The 17,320-nt window shown below is 37.2% G+C and overlaps 1 protein-coding gene across 1 annotated transcript; it reads right to left on the bottom strand.

The window, feature by feature from the left end:
• Positions 1-1,214: 1,214 nt before the first annotated feature.
• On the bottom strand, positions 1,215-17,084 carry LOC129901337 (CLIP-associated protein-like). The gene is made up of 21 exons (XM_055976488.1): positions 16,596-17,084; positions 14,166-14,321; positions 13,967-14,029; positions 13,738-13,806; positions 13,405-13,570; positions 9,525-9,686; positions 9,265-9,362; positions 7,655-7,729; positions 7,470-7,538; positions 7,295-7,380; positions 7,089-7,206; positions 6,881-6,979; positions 6,431-6,764; positions 4,417-6,209; positions 4,136-4,237; positions 3,811-3,915; positions 3,594-3,668; positions 3,445-3,513; positions 3,285-3,353; positions 2,415-2,516; positions 1,215-1,646 (listed from the first exon to the last, which is right to left on the bottom strand). The coding sequence occupies exons 1-21, from the start codon at positions 16,926-16,928 to the stop codon at positions 1,485-1,487; spliced, it is 4,305 nt and encodes a 1,434-aa protein (XP_055832463.1). The 5' UTR covers positions 16,929-17,084; the 3' UTR covers positions 1,215-1,484.
• Between the last annotated feature and the right edge of the window lie 236 nt (positions 17,085-17,320).

Here is a 17,320-nt window from a genome sequence, read left to right as displayed (position 1 = left end):
TTTTTTAATGAAAGTCATTCACCAAAAAGTTCATTGGCTAACAAACACGAAAAATTAAGAAAATAGTCTAATTCTTATTGAGTGACCCCTAAATGCAAAGAAAATAGTGTAAATCATGTTGATGCTACATGTACTATTCTCCAAGATCATTACGAAGGTTCCTATATATGTTTACAAGAAAAAAAAATTGAAAGTCATACCACTAAAAAATCCATGGATTACACACGAAAAATTGAAAAAAATCGCTTAATTCTGTTGAGTAGCTCCTATATATGCTAAGAAAATGGCGTGGATCATTCCGAGCTACACGTATTGTTCCTCAAGTCATTACAAAGCATCCTATAAAGGTTTTGTAAAAAAGTTAACTAAAAGTCATACATCCAAAAAATTCAAGGGGTAACACACAAAAAACTGAGAATATAACATAATTCCTATTGAATGACACCTAAATACTAAGAAAATAGCGTGAATTATACCAAAACTACACGTACTACTCCTTCAGATCATTACTGTGACGACCCCCTCTTTGGGCCCCCATGGAGTATTATCTCTGCGTGGGTCAGTCAGTTCATCCATTCCTTCACCCTGCAGGGCTTCGTGGGAATCGAACCCGAAACCCTATGCTCCTTTACATCTACTCTAGGGGATCGCCTTTCACCAATTGACCTAGAGTGGATGTAAAGGAGCCTAGGGTTTCAGGTTCGTTCCCACAAAGCCCTACAGGGAGAAGAAAGGGATGAACTGGTTGACCCTTACATAGACAATACCTGAATATGTGAGCTCGAAAGGGGGCCATCACAATTATGAAGGTTCACGTAATGGTTTTACAAGAAAATTAAACAAAAGCAATACCAAAAAAAATTAATGAATTAACACACACGAAATACTGAGAAAATCATCTAATTCAAATTAAATGACCCTTAAATGTAATAAAATCATGTAGATCATATCGAGGCTACACTTATTATTCCCCCATATCATTGTGGAACGTCCTATAAAAGATTTTGCAAAAAAATTAACAAAAAGTAATATTACCAAAAATTCATGTGCTCACTTGTGAAAAACTGAGAAAATCATGCCGAGGCTACATGTACTCTTCCCCATGTCGACATTCAAATGTATAAATGAAATTTTACTGACAAGTTGAAAGGGCTGTCCATGTATTTACTATGGTCAAATATAACTACATGAATTATAAATGATATACTCCAATGTCTAATAAACAAATCATCCAAAAACTGTAGATTTCACTATGAGCTCAAAGTTTACTGTGTACAATATCACATTTGTTCTCAAACCACTCTCCTCCCAACTACCAACCAATTAGGTAAAAGAAAAAGAAAGGATAACTAAAAGAATACAACCTCACCCACCAAAAAAGAAATACACATTCACACAGATATACAAAAGACATCAAATATTAAATCACAAGATTCACAAATACACACATCTAACTACAATGAATACCAAAAAAGCTACACCAGCTAACTATGGCTCGCATCTACCGGAGTACCAGTTCTGGCTTGTGATATTCGATTTGCATAAATGGTTACCAATCGTAACTGTGTGCTGTTCAGCCCTTCCAAGTATGGCATAAATGCTTTGCCCAGCATGATGTATATGTCAACCAAACAGAATACAACAGTCTGCCAGCCAAAACAAATTATGCATATCAAGATATAGCTAAAGAGGAGATGTAAAACTATAAACATGAAAATACATTAATTGGTTTAGACATGGTTTTAATCGTAATTGCAACCACCTTACAACTGATTAAGAGAGAACGTAATGTGGTCAACTACAGCCTAGAAATTTGTAGAGCTTTGGCTCGCATACAGCGACCACATTTTAAGTCCATAAACAGGAAAGAGAAGAAATCAAGTAAGGACTGGTTCAATAGCATTAACAACCAATAGAGCTGAATAGCGGTAAAATATCTAGGAAACAAGACAACAATTTGTTGGCTAATGTTTTTGTCACTGACATAAATAAAACAAAAATGAATTTCAGAAGAGAAACATTGTTAAAGTACTTTGTGAGGAACACTTCGTTCTCATTATTTATTAGGTTTAGAATCCTGATTCTGATCCAGGTATGCAGGACAACCATCGAACAACATCTCTTTTGATTTTCTGTACAATAAACCAACCTGCCACCTATTATACACTAAGGGGAAACTGGCAGGTAGAGGAGTAACCCTTCAGGCTATCTAGTTATCCCCACAAAATGTAAAGAAAACAGCAAGATATGCAAATTGCGGCATATTACAGAAGGCTACATATCACTTCCTACTTCCCTTTCGAACTAAGATGTGATAGATGAACATTACTGAATTATCTTTAGTTCTTCTACTCCTTTCGGGTTTTATAACTAAACGTAACAGCTGAAAAAAACAGGAAAACAGTGATTTTCACCTTGCGGACATCAGCACTCTGATTTCCAAAAGCATCAAACAGGGAAGGTAAGAATGAAGGCAGATGAGACATCAATTCCTCCTGAGACAGCCTCCCAACAAGCTGAACAAAGAGATAACAAGTCCACATCAGAAACCAATTCAATGACACCATTCCAAGCTTGGATATATTAGCGGATGACATAACTTTTTCTATGATAAAATAAGATCCCAAGGTGTAATTATACCTAGACACTGACAACTCTTCACAGCAATATTATCACTACATGCTAGTAAAAAAATGTTGTAAAAGCTCCAATGTACCGCATGAGTTGTCATGTATGCCTAGAACTAATAGGTGCATATCAACATGACAACTTCAATATATCTACCTTGCTTCAAGAACAAGGACAAATTCATATCTGCTGGGGACTAGATAAATGCTGAATGGCTTATGTAATGCAAAGTAAGAAAAAAAGCTGATAAATTTCCTCCTTTGAGAAGGGGAGCCTTGGAGTAACTGGTAAAGTTGCTGCCATGTGACCAGGAGGTCACGGATTCAAACCTTGGAAACAACCTCTGGCAAAAATGCAAGTTAAAGCTGCGTACAATAGACCCTTGTGGTCGGGCCCTTCCCTGGACCCTGCGCATAGCGGGAGCTTAGTGCACCGGGCTGCACCCTAAATTTCCTCCTTTGACTGGATATCAACAAGATAGTATGCAGGCAAGAAAACATAACCCTTGCCAACCAACAGTCATGTATGGATGATTTCAACTCTTAAGCACAACATAGAAATATGGAAGAAAAGGAATAAAGAGTCCAAACTTAATGTAGCCAAGAAAGCACCAAATTAAGCAAGTTGGACGAGTTGAAACAAAATCAGCAACTCACCTTCGTCAAACAGTTTATACAAGTTACAAGAGTCTTCTCGTCTTCAGTGACAAGCAAAGGAACAATAACCTGCAATACCAGAAAATATCAGACAATACAAGAATGACTAGCCCATGGTCGAAGGAAAGAGGCAATTCACTCAGCACACTCTAGCGCTTACACTTAGGCATCTGAATGGGTCGTACTGGGACAAAATTGTAGATAAACAATTCTCAGCTTCATTTGCAACCTGAACGTTGCAACACATTAAGAAAAAATGGAAATGAAAAGTTTCAATATACATAATATTTTCGGCCAAGCAGAAGTTACTTTTGCAACATCATCCTTGGTCAAATGGAGCAGCTTTTCAATTATGATCTCAACTGAGTCCTCCATAGCATTTTTCTGGAACACAAGATTAAGCAAATTGATAATGGAAAAAGAAAAGGTAAGATGTGCACAGAAAATAACTATTCCTCTTTATTTTAGAAAGGGGTGGATCATAGAGGACATCCACAAGTGACTACTGAAAAAACAGCCTACAAACCTGATTCTTCAGCATTTCAAGAATCAGAGATAGGGCAAGTTCCCTTGTCCACGACTCAGAATCATCTAACACGTCAAGCACAGCAGTTAATATCTGATTGAAGTACTGCACAAAACCAAAAACAGCACCTCATGAGATCCATATCCTTTTTAACTTTATTAGAAGAACTAATTCTGAAGGACACGAATTAGCCTAAACTAGTTGGAATGTGATACGAATACTTAACAAAAAAAACAGTTAAATCAGACTGATCCCGAGCCTTATATTAAGAATCCGAAAATCTACATCAATTGACTAAATATCAGACAGTTCAATGGCAATATACCTTGCTCCAGATGGATCGATCATTAGCAACAGAAGCTTTGACCAATTGTTGAAGTGCATCACGCTTGTTAGCAGCAGGACTACCATCATCACCATTGCAAATCTACCCAAAAGTGGAAGAAAAAGCAGGGTAACTGGGTAAGAATACTGAAGGTTTTTATCCTCAAAATTCATGCAAAATTAAACTTGCATAATGATCTAAAAGATTCTTCATAATTTAAATAAAATGTGACGATATAACACAACCTGAATGACACAGATGGGACCACAAAAAAAACTCACCACATGAAGCATCTGAGGGATACTTGGTCCAGTTTCTGGAGTTGGATTTATCTGTAGAGCAGGAAGTTTTAGGTGATTCAGCCCCAGGTCAGATGAAGACCCATTATCAGCTCCAGCATCAAGAGCAATCTGTAGATGGTCTGAATCAACTAGCCCATTGACGTCCAGATTAGGAGTAGAGGTGTGTTCTATGTTTGAACTGTCGTCCTTGCTTTCCAATGTAGTCCATAATCCATCATTCTCACTTGTGGTAAGGGCCCCAAATTTCAAATCCTTGGCTTTTGAAACAGAAATATCAGTGTTGGGACCAGTTTCCACACCATGATAGAAGTCCTGAGCACCATCAGACAACTGGCCAATAGATCTAGTCATATAGGTTGGGTCTTGAAGAGAGTTCCACTTTCTGATGCTATCAGTATCAACTGCACCAGCAGAGTACCTTCCAAATACATTACTCTTCTTTGAAGTGCCAATATATCCCTCTTCAGATGATGTTCCAATAACATCAGATGGATCATACGACGACTTGGATCGTTGTCTTTCTTTCTTGCTCTGCACGAAATTCATCAAATCCACTTCTATACGAGGCGTGCGCTGCTTAAGAGCCCGTCTCAAGTAATTTTGTTCTTCAACTGATAAGCTAAGAATAAAATTCAGAACTGCAATAGAGTCAAAGTGTGTGTACATTGATATAATGCACGAAATAGCTGCGTCTTTCAGTTTGGTATTCTTATCATGGACCAACGGTGTCAACTTAGCAAGCCATAACTTGAGGATGCCAATGTTAGCAGCGCCTTCAGAATTTAAAGGATGCTTGTTAAATGAGCCAATTGCAAACTCAATTACAGCGAGTTTGGCCTTTGGGGAACGCTGCTCATCTAATGAACGGAGCAAAGCTGGCAAAAGGGAATCTATACCATATGATTTGCTGACTATTGCTAAGGTAGTTGAGCAGGGCTGCCTCACCAATTCTTTGGGATCAATTAACCGAGAGAAAACATGTGGCAAGATCCTCTCTATGTAACTTTCAAATGGCTTTCTGCAAGAAGGAATAAGATCTGCAAGAGTTGAAAGTGCTGCCTGTGCAACTTTATGATGGGGATCATCAAGATGCTGGAAAAACAATCTCATAACCTTCTCAAAACTCTGAGTGATTTCTTGAATACCTTTAGGGCCCTGCTGTAGCAAAGACCGGAGAGAGCTAAATGCAGCAACCCTGGCTTTCCAATCTGAAGTAGAATTCAAACCCTCACTTAATGCGTCATTTAGTGAAGCAGGACCGTCCACATAACTAGATAAATCTCCTAGAGGAAGTTGACTGTCATCAAAGCTCCTCCTCCTGCTAGCTGACATTCTTCCTGTTGTATTTTTTCTTAAGAGAGGTCGTTGAAAATTGGGAACGTGATTATGAAGGGAGTCCCTAATAGGATCTTTATACGGTGTATCTAGGTATTTTCTGTCTACATGCGAGTTCATAAACCGCCTAATATCCCTCGGCTCGGTGTTCTCTTCAACAAGTCCTCTATCCTGTAGTTTTTCAGAGCCTCGTCTTGCAGTGTAGGAGTTGAGTGACGAAAAAGACTCGTGATCCACACTACTTCGGTATGATGCTTTAGCTGAATCCTTTGAGGCCTGGATCTGAGTTATGATATCAGACAAAACCAACCCACCGTTGCGACTATTTCCTTTAGTCATAGCAGATGGTGCATCAACCAGTAAAGCATTAGTAAGACTTGTTGATGCAGGAACAGCAAGAGGGAATGGTGGATCACGGGATGAGGGAGGGTCAACTCCTGCACTAGGGTACAATATAAAAACATTTTAAGCTGTTCAATAATACTCAAAAGTTATGGCAGTAGTTGGAACGTAATTTTTTTCTGAATCATAAAACTGACAACCTTTCACAATGTCAATAACTAATTAAACACATCAAGCTTTTCTTCATCAAATCATTAACTACTTAAACACATCAAGTTTCAAGATGCTGAAGAATAATGGAAGAGGAAACAATCACCTAAATCCAAACTAGAGGAGCGATTTTTCTCAGATACATCTAGACCTTTGAGCAGGTTTTCTATAGCAGAAACTTTCTGTTTGCTGGCATGAAGTACACTCTCCAGACTACGTTCCACTCCCACAGGTTTTGGTTGTGGAAAAAGCAGCCCAGAGGACAGAGACGTTCCTGAAGGCAAATTGGCACTTCTATCCATGGAAACTATTGCAGATGTTCCATAACCAGGTAGATGTGAAGTAGATGTTTGAGAAGCAACTGAGAAGTGTGAACTCCTCTCTCGAACAGAGGGAGAAGTGTGTCGTTTATGAATACCACCATCTTCCTCATTTATGATCTGCAAAATAGTTCCACTTTAGTCCACAACATCATCCTTAAAGACACTTTTGGAAAAGATGCCCATTATCTGTCATGGAAGGATGCTGGGAGCAATTTATAAGTTAAATAGAGTACCCTTTGGATGGCAGGATCCAAGGATGACAGCAAACGCCTAGAACGTTCTGGCCAAGTTCTTGCAAACATTCTGTACAAAGTTCTTGCAGTTGATCGTACCTGTTGTTATAGCCCAGTGTTATGAATTGCCAACAACATTTCTTGAATCGAAGAGGAGGAGGAGGAGGGAAGGGGGAGCAAGTGATACTCAAGAGTTCAATAAGCATACCTCACCCATTGCATCGACCACACAGCATCTTATAAGGTCTTCATAGAGCTCTGCTGAACGTTGTACCTCAGATGCATCAGGCCAATGTTCAAGGATCAGAAGTGCGTATTCACAGCATCTGTCATCGAAAATAATCAGAAGAATAAACAGGCAATGTGTAGAACTAAATCAAAAAGATATGCTAATTAGAAGAGGCAGTATCAAACCTTGCACGAAGTACTGCATTTTTGTCATTCTTGGCAGAATCAGCTATACGAGGAAGTGCCCGACCAACTTTGCAGTTGCGCAACATCTGGAACGAAAAAAACAGCAGCAAATGATTGACAGATACTGTAAGTACAGGCAAAGGAAAACAGGTTCAAACAGCACATAAATCATTACCGTCTTTATGCAGTTATCAGCAGATTCTGCAATCACAAGAACAGTTATCACAACAAGCTTGAAAAGAACCTGAAGTTCAACGAGGATGTCATAACCTCGCGCATGTTAGAGCAAATGTAATCCTTTCTCCCCTAGTAAAATGATAGAAGTATAAGCACACGGATAACTAGAAAACTTGTTCTCACCGGAATGAACATCTCAGCACATGCCTCAAAATCTCCCAACAGCTCTTTTGATAAGAAGTTTAGTAAATGGCATGCCTACCATTCACATAAGACGGTGGATTAGCCTTCATGGAAGTCAGAACTTGGAACATATTCCATTTAGTAAATAGTGGTGCATAGCAATACAGAATAAAACATAAGTCTAAATTAACCCATCAACAATACACAAAGCACAGACTAAACAAGCACTCTGCTTGAATGGTAAGAACATGCAGGTGTGTATGTTAGCACTAAACAAGCACTCACGCTTCGTCTTCTTTTTCCACCTTTCTACTCAATTAACGACAAACATAGAATGTCTAGTTGTCTACACCGCTTTACCTAGGAGATCATTTTTCATTTTTGACTAAATTGGTTTCCCAAATCCCACAGAAGAGTTGCTGCTCATTCTATCTGATAAAAGAATTGAAGAGAATATGTTAGGAATGTAATTCTTCCACGTCTAGCTGTAGCCCTAGAACCTGAATAAATGCAACAGAAAAGAACGGGGAGATTCTCTTTAATTCTTGCAAGACTTCTGTAGATGTGCAATTACTTCTTAGAACAGAAAACCTAGATGGAACTGGACCATAATCAGTGTTGGGAACATACAGCAACACATGCTAAAAGAAACTTCAATATGCCCACATTGACTTTACAGTGCTCAAGTCTAACCATGATTCAACTATAAAGTGTTCCAGTTTCAATATGAAAGGCGGAAAGGATGATATAAACCTAATGTTCAGTTTAGGTGCTCTCTGCATTTACATCAACTTGGAGGTGCTCTCTGCATAATTGAGATGTCTCACTGAATGTCTCACTTTTTTATTATGTTCAAATACAATTAAATTGTACACATTCGAATACTAAGAAATCAAACCGTCTTAATCATTCAGTGTTTAGATCTAGTATTCAGATTTAGATACATCTTAATATTCAAATGTGTATTTACATTCAAGCGTCTTAATCTTACAACAACAACAACAACCCAGTGAAATCCCACATCGTGGGGTCTGGGGAGGGTAGAGTGTACGCAGACCTGACTCCTACCAATGTAGGACAGTTGTTTCCGAAAGACCCTCGGCTCAATAAAAGCATAGAAAAAGGTCAGACAAGAATATTAGAGTAAATAAGTAGATGACGAAAACGGTCAAGCGTCTTAATCTTAATAAAGACAAATGAACCCTTAGATAAGAGCTACTTCTCAAAAATCAAAAGAAGCAACCGCAATGACAATTTCTGTGATAAACATGACATTAGAAGGATATTTTTTTTACTTAGTTTAATAAGCTATTAGCAGCTATATTAGTGGCTAGGATAAAGGAAGAGGAATATAAATCAACTTGTAACAGGTTTTCATTGGATCTGACTGGTCATAAGAAGGTAAGCCCAAGACATTTTAGACAGGTGCATCATGGTAAATGAAAGTCAGGCTAATAAAGGTAGCACAGCATAGTTCAACAAACTAGAAATAAACAGAATATGCATCCATAGAACACATATTTCTCAGAAAAAAGTATATCATAGGAACACAGGCAAATATATGACAACATAGAGAAGCGGGAGCAGTAGCCAGTGTTATGGAACCAAACCTGTTTGATTATGCTGGATCGCCGATCAGCTAACTGTGTGCTCAAAGGAACAACAAGTTGCTTTAGAAGTCCACGAAAACAAGGATAATCAGCTGCACCTAATGGAACAGAATAAAAGATAACATGCATTATCAACTGCAGTCTTAATTAATATGGACACAACATAGGAAGATGCCACTGTAAGACCATAAGGAGGCATTGCACGTCAATTCAATAAAGGAAGAGAAAGATTATTTGGAGGTGCAAAGTTGGTAAAATACCTCCTATAACAAGTGCTTCAACTCTCTGCATAGCAGCGATACGGACAGACCAATCTTTTTCTGGTACAAGGGTAGAGCCAATATTCTCAAATTCCCTTATCAGTTCCTTTTCTGAATATACTTTAATTGGATCGACAGGCTTTTCTGTAATATCACCGTCCGCTGCACAAGAACAGAGATCAAACTAAAATCATATTAACAAGTAACCATAGAACAATTTGTTTGCATTATTTGACTGCATATCGAATCTCTTTTTGTTCCATTTCTTTGCTCAAATTACCACTGTTAGCAAAAATTGCTTAATATCTTTTTTTTTAACGAAAGGAAATTCATTAACAAGCATCCAGAAGATGCAAAAGATTACAGGGAAGAAAGACCTGCTCATATACAAAATCTAGTCTACAACTAAGCGGCAAACACTATCCAAAAGTTGATCACAACTAGTTATAGGGGCCTGGTTGAGGCCGTTGAGCTATATAAAAAATTCAGTAAACGTTTTGCTTTGAGTACATCAGTAGTAATTGAGATCTCATCAGAACATCTACGATTCCTTTTATTCCAGATGCACCAATAAATTTGCAGTGGGTACCATTAATCAAACCTTTTTGATGAATTTTCCAACTCACCAAACACCAGTTTTCATATGCGCATGACATCCAAATATAGAGAAGAACATACTCCCAAGTATCATATGCTACTGTACAATGCAAAAATGGGTGTCTGACACTTCAGAATTCAATTGACACATGTAGCACCTATTCACTATTTGTATACTTCTCCTGCTAGGATTATCTTGGATGAGGCATGCTTCCGATCAAGTTATCCGGATAAAAAGGAGCAGCCCGGTGCACTAAAGCTCCCGCTATGCACAGGGTCCGGGGAAGGGGCCGACTACAAGGGTCTATTGTACGCAGCCTTACCTTGCATTTTTGCCAGAGGCTATTTCCAAGGCTTGAACCCGTGACCACTCGGTCACATGGCAGCAACTTTACCAGCAACTCCGGATAAAGCAAATCACTTTTTTTTTGAAACTGGTAACTTTTGTATTCCTCAGCATTAAGGGTTATGCAGACCACCTCCAAAAGATGTTATAAGAAAAGAATAAGACATAAATACTTACAAAGAGCCTACGAAGTCCATTAATTGGATCTCCTCTTCTATAACATGTTATTTACACCAAAATCCTAGAGTAGTTATAACTTTCCATTTGATCTTCTGTATTGTACACTCCTTTCCTTCAAAAATTCTTTGATTCCTTTCTTTCCATATGATCCACCAAATACAAGCTGGAATTGTTCTCCACCATCTTTTCAGGCTCTTACTGCCTCCCCTTTTGATCCAACAGCTTAGGAGATTAGCAATGTGTTCTGGCATAGTCCAATAGTCATTGACTATGCCTACTAAAGCAAATCACGTTAGTAGGCAGTTTACTTCTCCAATTAGTTTCCATGGCCAATTGTCAATCAATTCCTTTTTTGAAGTCTGAACAGAGATGTGCATATGATTTCTTCACACTAAGAGCCCGTTTAGATTAGCTTATAAGCTGTTTTCAGCTTTTTGAGTGTTTGGCTGGCCAACTTAAAGTCATTTTGTGCTTAAAATAAGCCCCAAAAAATAATTGGGTTTGTTTGACTTAACTTATCTAAAACAGCTTATAAGTTGTTTTCAGCTTATAAGTTGTAGCCAAAAAAATAAGTTGGGTTACCCTAGCTTTTTTTTTAGCTTAAAATAAGCAGTTTTCAGCTTATAAGCAGCTTAAAACAAGCGTATCTAAACAGGTTATAAATGACCTATCTTTAAAATCTTCCCCTTCCAACCTATCTTTCAGCTGAGGTTGCTAGTAAGCTTAGCAAGCAATTAAATTAGATCATTCATCTCTCATCCTGAAAATTCCTCCTGTCACAGTGTTGTGAAGGGAAATCGCCTCGTCACTAATGGTGAGAGGCGAGGCAACCCTTCATCGCATATTAGCTTTGTAGCACTGCCATCTTCAAAAGGAGACGCCATGACGACAATGCCAAGAGGCGAGAAAGGCGTTGCCTTTTGTATTTTCTTACAAAAAGCCGACTAATTAAGGTTTTAAAAGTTAACAGGTAATTTTAGGGTTTTCTTGCCAAATTTGCACAGTTGCACTCTTAGAGCCCGTTTGGATGGGCTTAAAAAAAGTAACTTTTATGTATGAAGTGTTTTTAAAATTTTGAAGTGCTGAAAGTTATTTTTATAAATAAGCAGTTGAGGATTTGGATAAAAGTGCTTATATTGAAAATAAGTGTTTGAATTTTAGGATTAAAAGAATTAAAAAGGTAGTTTGAGAATTTGGTTAAAATATAAGGGATATAAAAGTAATTTCCATGGTCAAACAAAATTGCTTTAAGCACTTAGAAAAAAAAGGTTAGAAATCCTAACTTTTCATTTTTGACTGATTTTAAGAACTTTATAATTTAAAGTTAGCATTAGGCAAACACGTCCAAAAGCTAAAAAGGGGCTTATACGTTGGTTTGACCAACTTAAAGCCATCCAAACGGGCTCTTAGACTGCGACTTCAACTAGTCGACTCGACTAGACTTCTCCGACGACATATTTCTCCGGCGACCAGCCGGACTTTTCTAGCGACTCCAAATTCCAACCAATACATATTTCTTTTCTTCTTTTAATTTCTTCTCCTTTTCTTCTTTATATTTCTTCTTCCTCTATTTGTTTTTCCTCCTTCAGACTTTAGGATACTACTTGGTAAAGAATATAAATAGGGTCTCTGTGTAATAATGTAGAGACACAATTCAATAATATTTTTCTCCTATTTCTCACAATTTCAAACCTATTCCCCAAGTCATTTATTTTCATCCAACACATAGGGGTCTTTTGGGAATTGTCCACAAAAAAAAAGACAACACAATTTTGACCTTAACCTAGACAACATAAAAACTAAGAGAGCAAACTAGCTTATAAGCACTTTTTAACTTATCTATAGACCCAAATCTATCTTGATAGCTTTTCATTTCACTCCTAGATTTTTGTTTCTTTTAGACACAGTATATATGGCTTCCATTTCTTGATTAATGATTTTATGGTATTCCTCTTCCCATTGTCGTTCAAACCCCTAATGTTTCAAGCCTATTATTATGACTTTCATCTTGAAAATTATTGGTATTTCCTCCCGAGGTTTTTTCCTTCCCCTGTCATAATTGACCGAGCACACCAATCTTTTGGCTTCAAACCTCCCATTCATTCTTGATTTCTTCTCTCCACCATTTATTTTTTGTTTTTTTTTGTTGCAGTTGAAGTTGTCTCCTCTGCTCCATTCTTAAGCATCATATCAAGTATTCGTATTCATACCCATTTACAATAACTCCAAATGCCTTGATTGCCTTTCCCGCACTAATTTAATCCACTTGATGTTTCAATGACTGTAGGATTTTCCAGAATCTGGTTGCCTGAATCATACCAATGGGGAGAGAGAGAGTTATTGATAGGATGGGAGAAGCACTCCAAGTCTGAATCGCTAAGTATGTCTAAGTAATTAGTCTTGGTGCGCATGAGAGACAGCCTGTGTCTGTAGACAAATAATTTTTTTTGATAAGGTGTTCTGAGAGACGGCCTACGTTCGGTAGACAAAAAAATCTCACAATCTCATAACAGAGCAAACATTTTTCTATGTTCATAAACCTGCTGCACACCCCACCCCCTCTCTCCCTCTCTCTTCTGTTCAGTGATAACCCTTAAACAAAAAGAATATGCACATAAGACATGTAAGCAACAAATAAAAAAAGAAGGCTGACTAAAGCAATCTCGGAACATTTAGCTCAATATCATGGTAACTGGATGCTAAAATAAGCTTAACATGAAATAAAAGTTTACTTGACATAATGGTGCATGTACATACCTCCAAAGAGAGACACCTCTCTTGTTGAACGTTTTGCCTTAGGACTGCTTTTCTTAGAACTAAGACTAGCAGATCTCACCTCACCAGTTGAATAATTATTTGAGATTCCATCTATAGAACAACTTTTAGGCTCAATCTTCGCAAGTCTCGCATTAATATCTTTTAGCTGCAGTCAGTTAATAAGCCAAAACAAACACTGAGCAAAACTTTTATTTACTACATCACATTCTATTAACCAATTAAAAATTGGAAGACAACTCAGTTCATCATACAGGATGTTCAAAAAAAAGAATCTATTTGCTAGAACAAAATCATCTAAAGCTATAGCCATACCACCATGGAAGGAAGATTATGGCGCTGAAGCTCATCGCGGAACTGGGGTCCAAACTCTGAATACATCACCTGCAAAGAGGAAACATGGAAAAATATTTATCAAACAAAAGAAAATGGAAAGAGTAGTAAGTCTGTTAAAGACATCAATACTTGGTTTGTCAAGGCACTGGAGACTAATTAGGAAAAGCAGTTTGACCAAACACAAGTCAAAAAATAGCAGTATAGCTACCTCGATACATGATATGGCTGCTTCCCTCACTCCATGATTAGGATCATTCAACATTTGCAAAATCTGATAGTAGCAACAAGGAAAAAGTATGTTTACAACTTTTTTCTTCTCAAAAAAAAAACTACAAGTTACTCTGTGTAAAGTTTAGCTATATATGTGCTAATAAGTGAAATTCAATTCTAAATATCTATTAACATACTGAAGGAAGAATAGCCCGTTGAAGGGGCAGCTCTGTTGACGCAAAAAGACTAATTGCTGATGTAACAGTACGAGCAAATTCTTCTCGAACTCTAAAGCTTTTGTGCATCCAAGCATAAGACCCCGCCCTCTCAACTATAATTGTTGGTGAAGAAACCTGTACGGATTATAACAATCAATCAAATCATTTCTAGTTTTTTACCCTCATCATACCCAAAAAAGATTAGGAAAAAGAGTAAATGATTTGTGATGCTCATGTAATCAACACAACAACAACAACAACAACAAACCCCAGCATAGTCCCAAAAGCGGAGTTTGGGGAGGGTAGAGTGTACACAAATCTTACCACTACCTCGAGCATGTAGAGAGATTGTTTTAGAAAGACCCTCAACTCAAGTAACGAACATCAGAGCATCTAACGAAACAATACAGAAGTAAAGAGGACATAGAAAATAATAAGGAAAACATAACATAATGTACCCAAGAGGGGCAACAACCACAACCAACTAATGTGATAACTGAAGCATAGTAAATAACAAGGACTAACAAAGGTCGTAAGATAGGCCAACTATGAGACAAATGCTACTAATACTGGTAAAAAAAAATAAGAATCGGAAACCAGATACAATGCTTCAATTAGTACAATGCTCAACTACCTACTAACTTTCTAGCCTACTCCGCGACCTCCATAACTTCCTATCTAAGGTCATGTAATCAACATACGAGTGATAAATATCTAATAATTGTTTGAATTTCTCATTACTATGTATATTCCACAGCTTAATTTGAAGAACACAATAATTTTTTGAACTAGAAATCCAAAAAGGCCCTCAAAGTGAGAAGTATTCTAGATGGAAGAAAAAAAGTTGTATTTTTACACCAACACCATTAGTTTTTACCATTATGAGAACATATACAATAACTTTGAAAGGGTTGGTTAGCATTACAGATCATTTAGAGTTGATTATACGATAAACAAGGTGATATGTATGATATTAAAATTCCAAATCATAGATGAGTCAACTGCAGTTTGTGGCACTGTTCTATCTCATACTCTCTTTCTCTTCATCTCGATGTGTTATATATCTTGCATTTTTTACCCCGATCATCTGAAGTTAATTTTTCACTACTAAAAAAAACAAAATATACAACTTTCTTTTTTTCAAACAGTTCCCGAGGACTAGGGAACTGTATTTATAATACTGTGTGAAGTATTTTAGTTGCAAGAAAAAAAAAGTATTTACACAGCACCATTAGTTTTTCCATTATAAAAACATATACCATAATTTTGAAAGAATTGGTTTGCACTACAGATTATTTTGAGTTGGTCATATGATCAACAAAGGTGGTACGTCTCGAATCTGGTAATTACTATGATATTAACATTCCAAATTATAGAAGAGTCTAATTGTAGATTGGCATTGTTCTCTCTCTCCCACTCTTATCATCACTGGCAGTTTGAGTGCGCACATGAGAGGAATATGAATACACAACATATATCTAGCTTTTTACCCAGATCACCTGAAAAAAAAAATTCACTAATAAAGAAATCAAGTCATACAATTTTTTGTTTTTTGTTTTTCTGCACGCAATCCCAAGGACTAGGCCACTAGGGACAGACCAACTGGGCCTGGAGGCTACTGAGATTGAACTGTCTTAATGCAGCTTGAATTGTGACTCTTGACCACTGCACTGTTCCTTTTGAACATTCAATTAATCTCCTTGTTTTTGTACATACAATCAGTTGTCTTTATCCTTTTCTCTTCACGTATTTCAGCTCAACAACCACACCCAAATGTTTATTCCTCCAACACTATAAAAAATAAATTCCAGGCCAGCACTTGTACCAACCCCTATTAATTAAAGAGTAAAGACTAAATTACTCTAAGCAACTTAGTAATAGGACTCAATTGCAAATAGACCCCTGTATTTCAATACCATACACTTAATCCCCTTACATAATACTTATAAACCTGCACAAATCACAGCAAATCACAAAAGAAACTACGCCTAAACAACCAACCAGCATTTGCTCCCACCCTTATTAATTACAACTCCCTCCATTTCAATTTGTTGTCTTACTTCCCTTTTTAGTCCCATTTCAAAAAGAATGTCTATTTCCCTTTTTGACAACTCTTTAATTCTAACTTTCCACTCGACATGTTTAACACTACAAGATTCAAAAGTACTTTTCACATCGAAACCAGACAAACAAATTGAAATAGAGGTAGTACTTGTAAATTACTTTAAACAGACCTGTAATACAAAACAATTGCATATACACTCCTTTATTTCAAGATCATAAGCAAATTAAAACACCAATTCAGCAATGAACAAAAGAAAAAGAACTTTCACCTCAATAAGAACTAAAAAAAAAGGGATCAAATTCCGGTAAATATACAGATTATCTTCTGATCATGCAAATGCATACCTCCATTAAAGTAAGCAACAACCTCCTAGCTGCATCTCTAACAGGCTGCTTCGCATCTCCCAATCGTTCAACGACAGCTGGCAAAAGCGCATTGAAGTGTAACTTCAAATGCTCACCGGATAAAACAGCAGCTGAAGCAAGTGACTGAAGAGAACCTTGAGTAACCCTAAAATTGTTATCTTTCAGAAGATCTAAGCAAACATCAACAAGTGAAGTAACTTCCGAAGGCGATAGGGTTTTTCTCGAAGCTTCTAGAACTTGATGAAGATGCTCTACACCCGCCATTCTCTCCTTCGTATCCTTCGCACGCGCCAGCTCAAGCGCCGCCTCCATTGGAGACTCCGGTCGGGTTATCGGAGCTCCGATCTGGTGAAACGGGTCAGATCTGTGAGAAGAAAAAAAGTTGGTTGATGGAAATGGGGGATAGAGAGAAAGTGAAGTTTGAACTGTGGAGAAGAAAGTGAGAGAGAGAGAGAGAGAGAGGGAAAGAGTTAAAAACTTTTTTAAAAAAATAGAGTAAATATAAAATTAGTAAGGAAAATTAATACTAAAAGAATTTGGGAATTTATTTATTTTTCGATTTCACATCGGGTGCTGGATAATCACATTGTAATCAGACTAATTCAAATCTTCATTAGATAAGGTTCATTGACAATAGCGTTTTTTATCAATTACTTCCTCTATTCCATATTAACTGAATTTTTGAAGTTTTTTTTATAGTTCAA

This window comes from Solanum dulcamara, chromosome 8 (assembly GCF_947179165.1).
Source record: "Solanum dulcamara chromosome 8, daSolDulc1.2, whole genome shotgun sequence".
NCBI lineage: Eukaryota > Viridiplantae > Streptophyta > Magnoliopsida > Solanales > Solanaceae > Solanum > Solanum dulcamara.
This window is presented reverse-complemented; position numbering and strand designations above follow the sequence as displayed.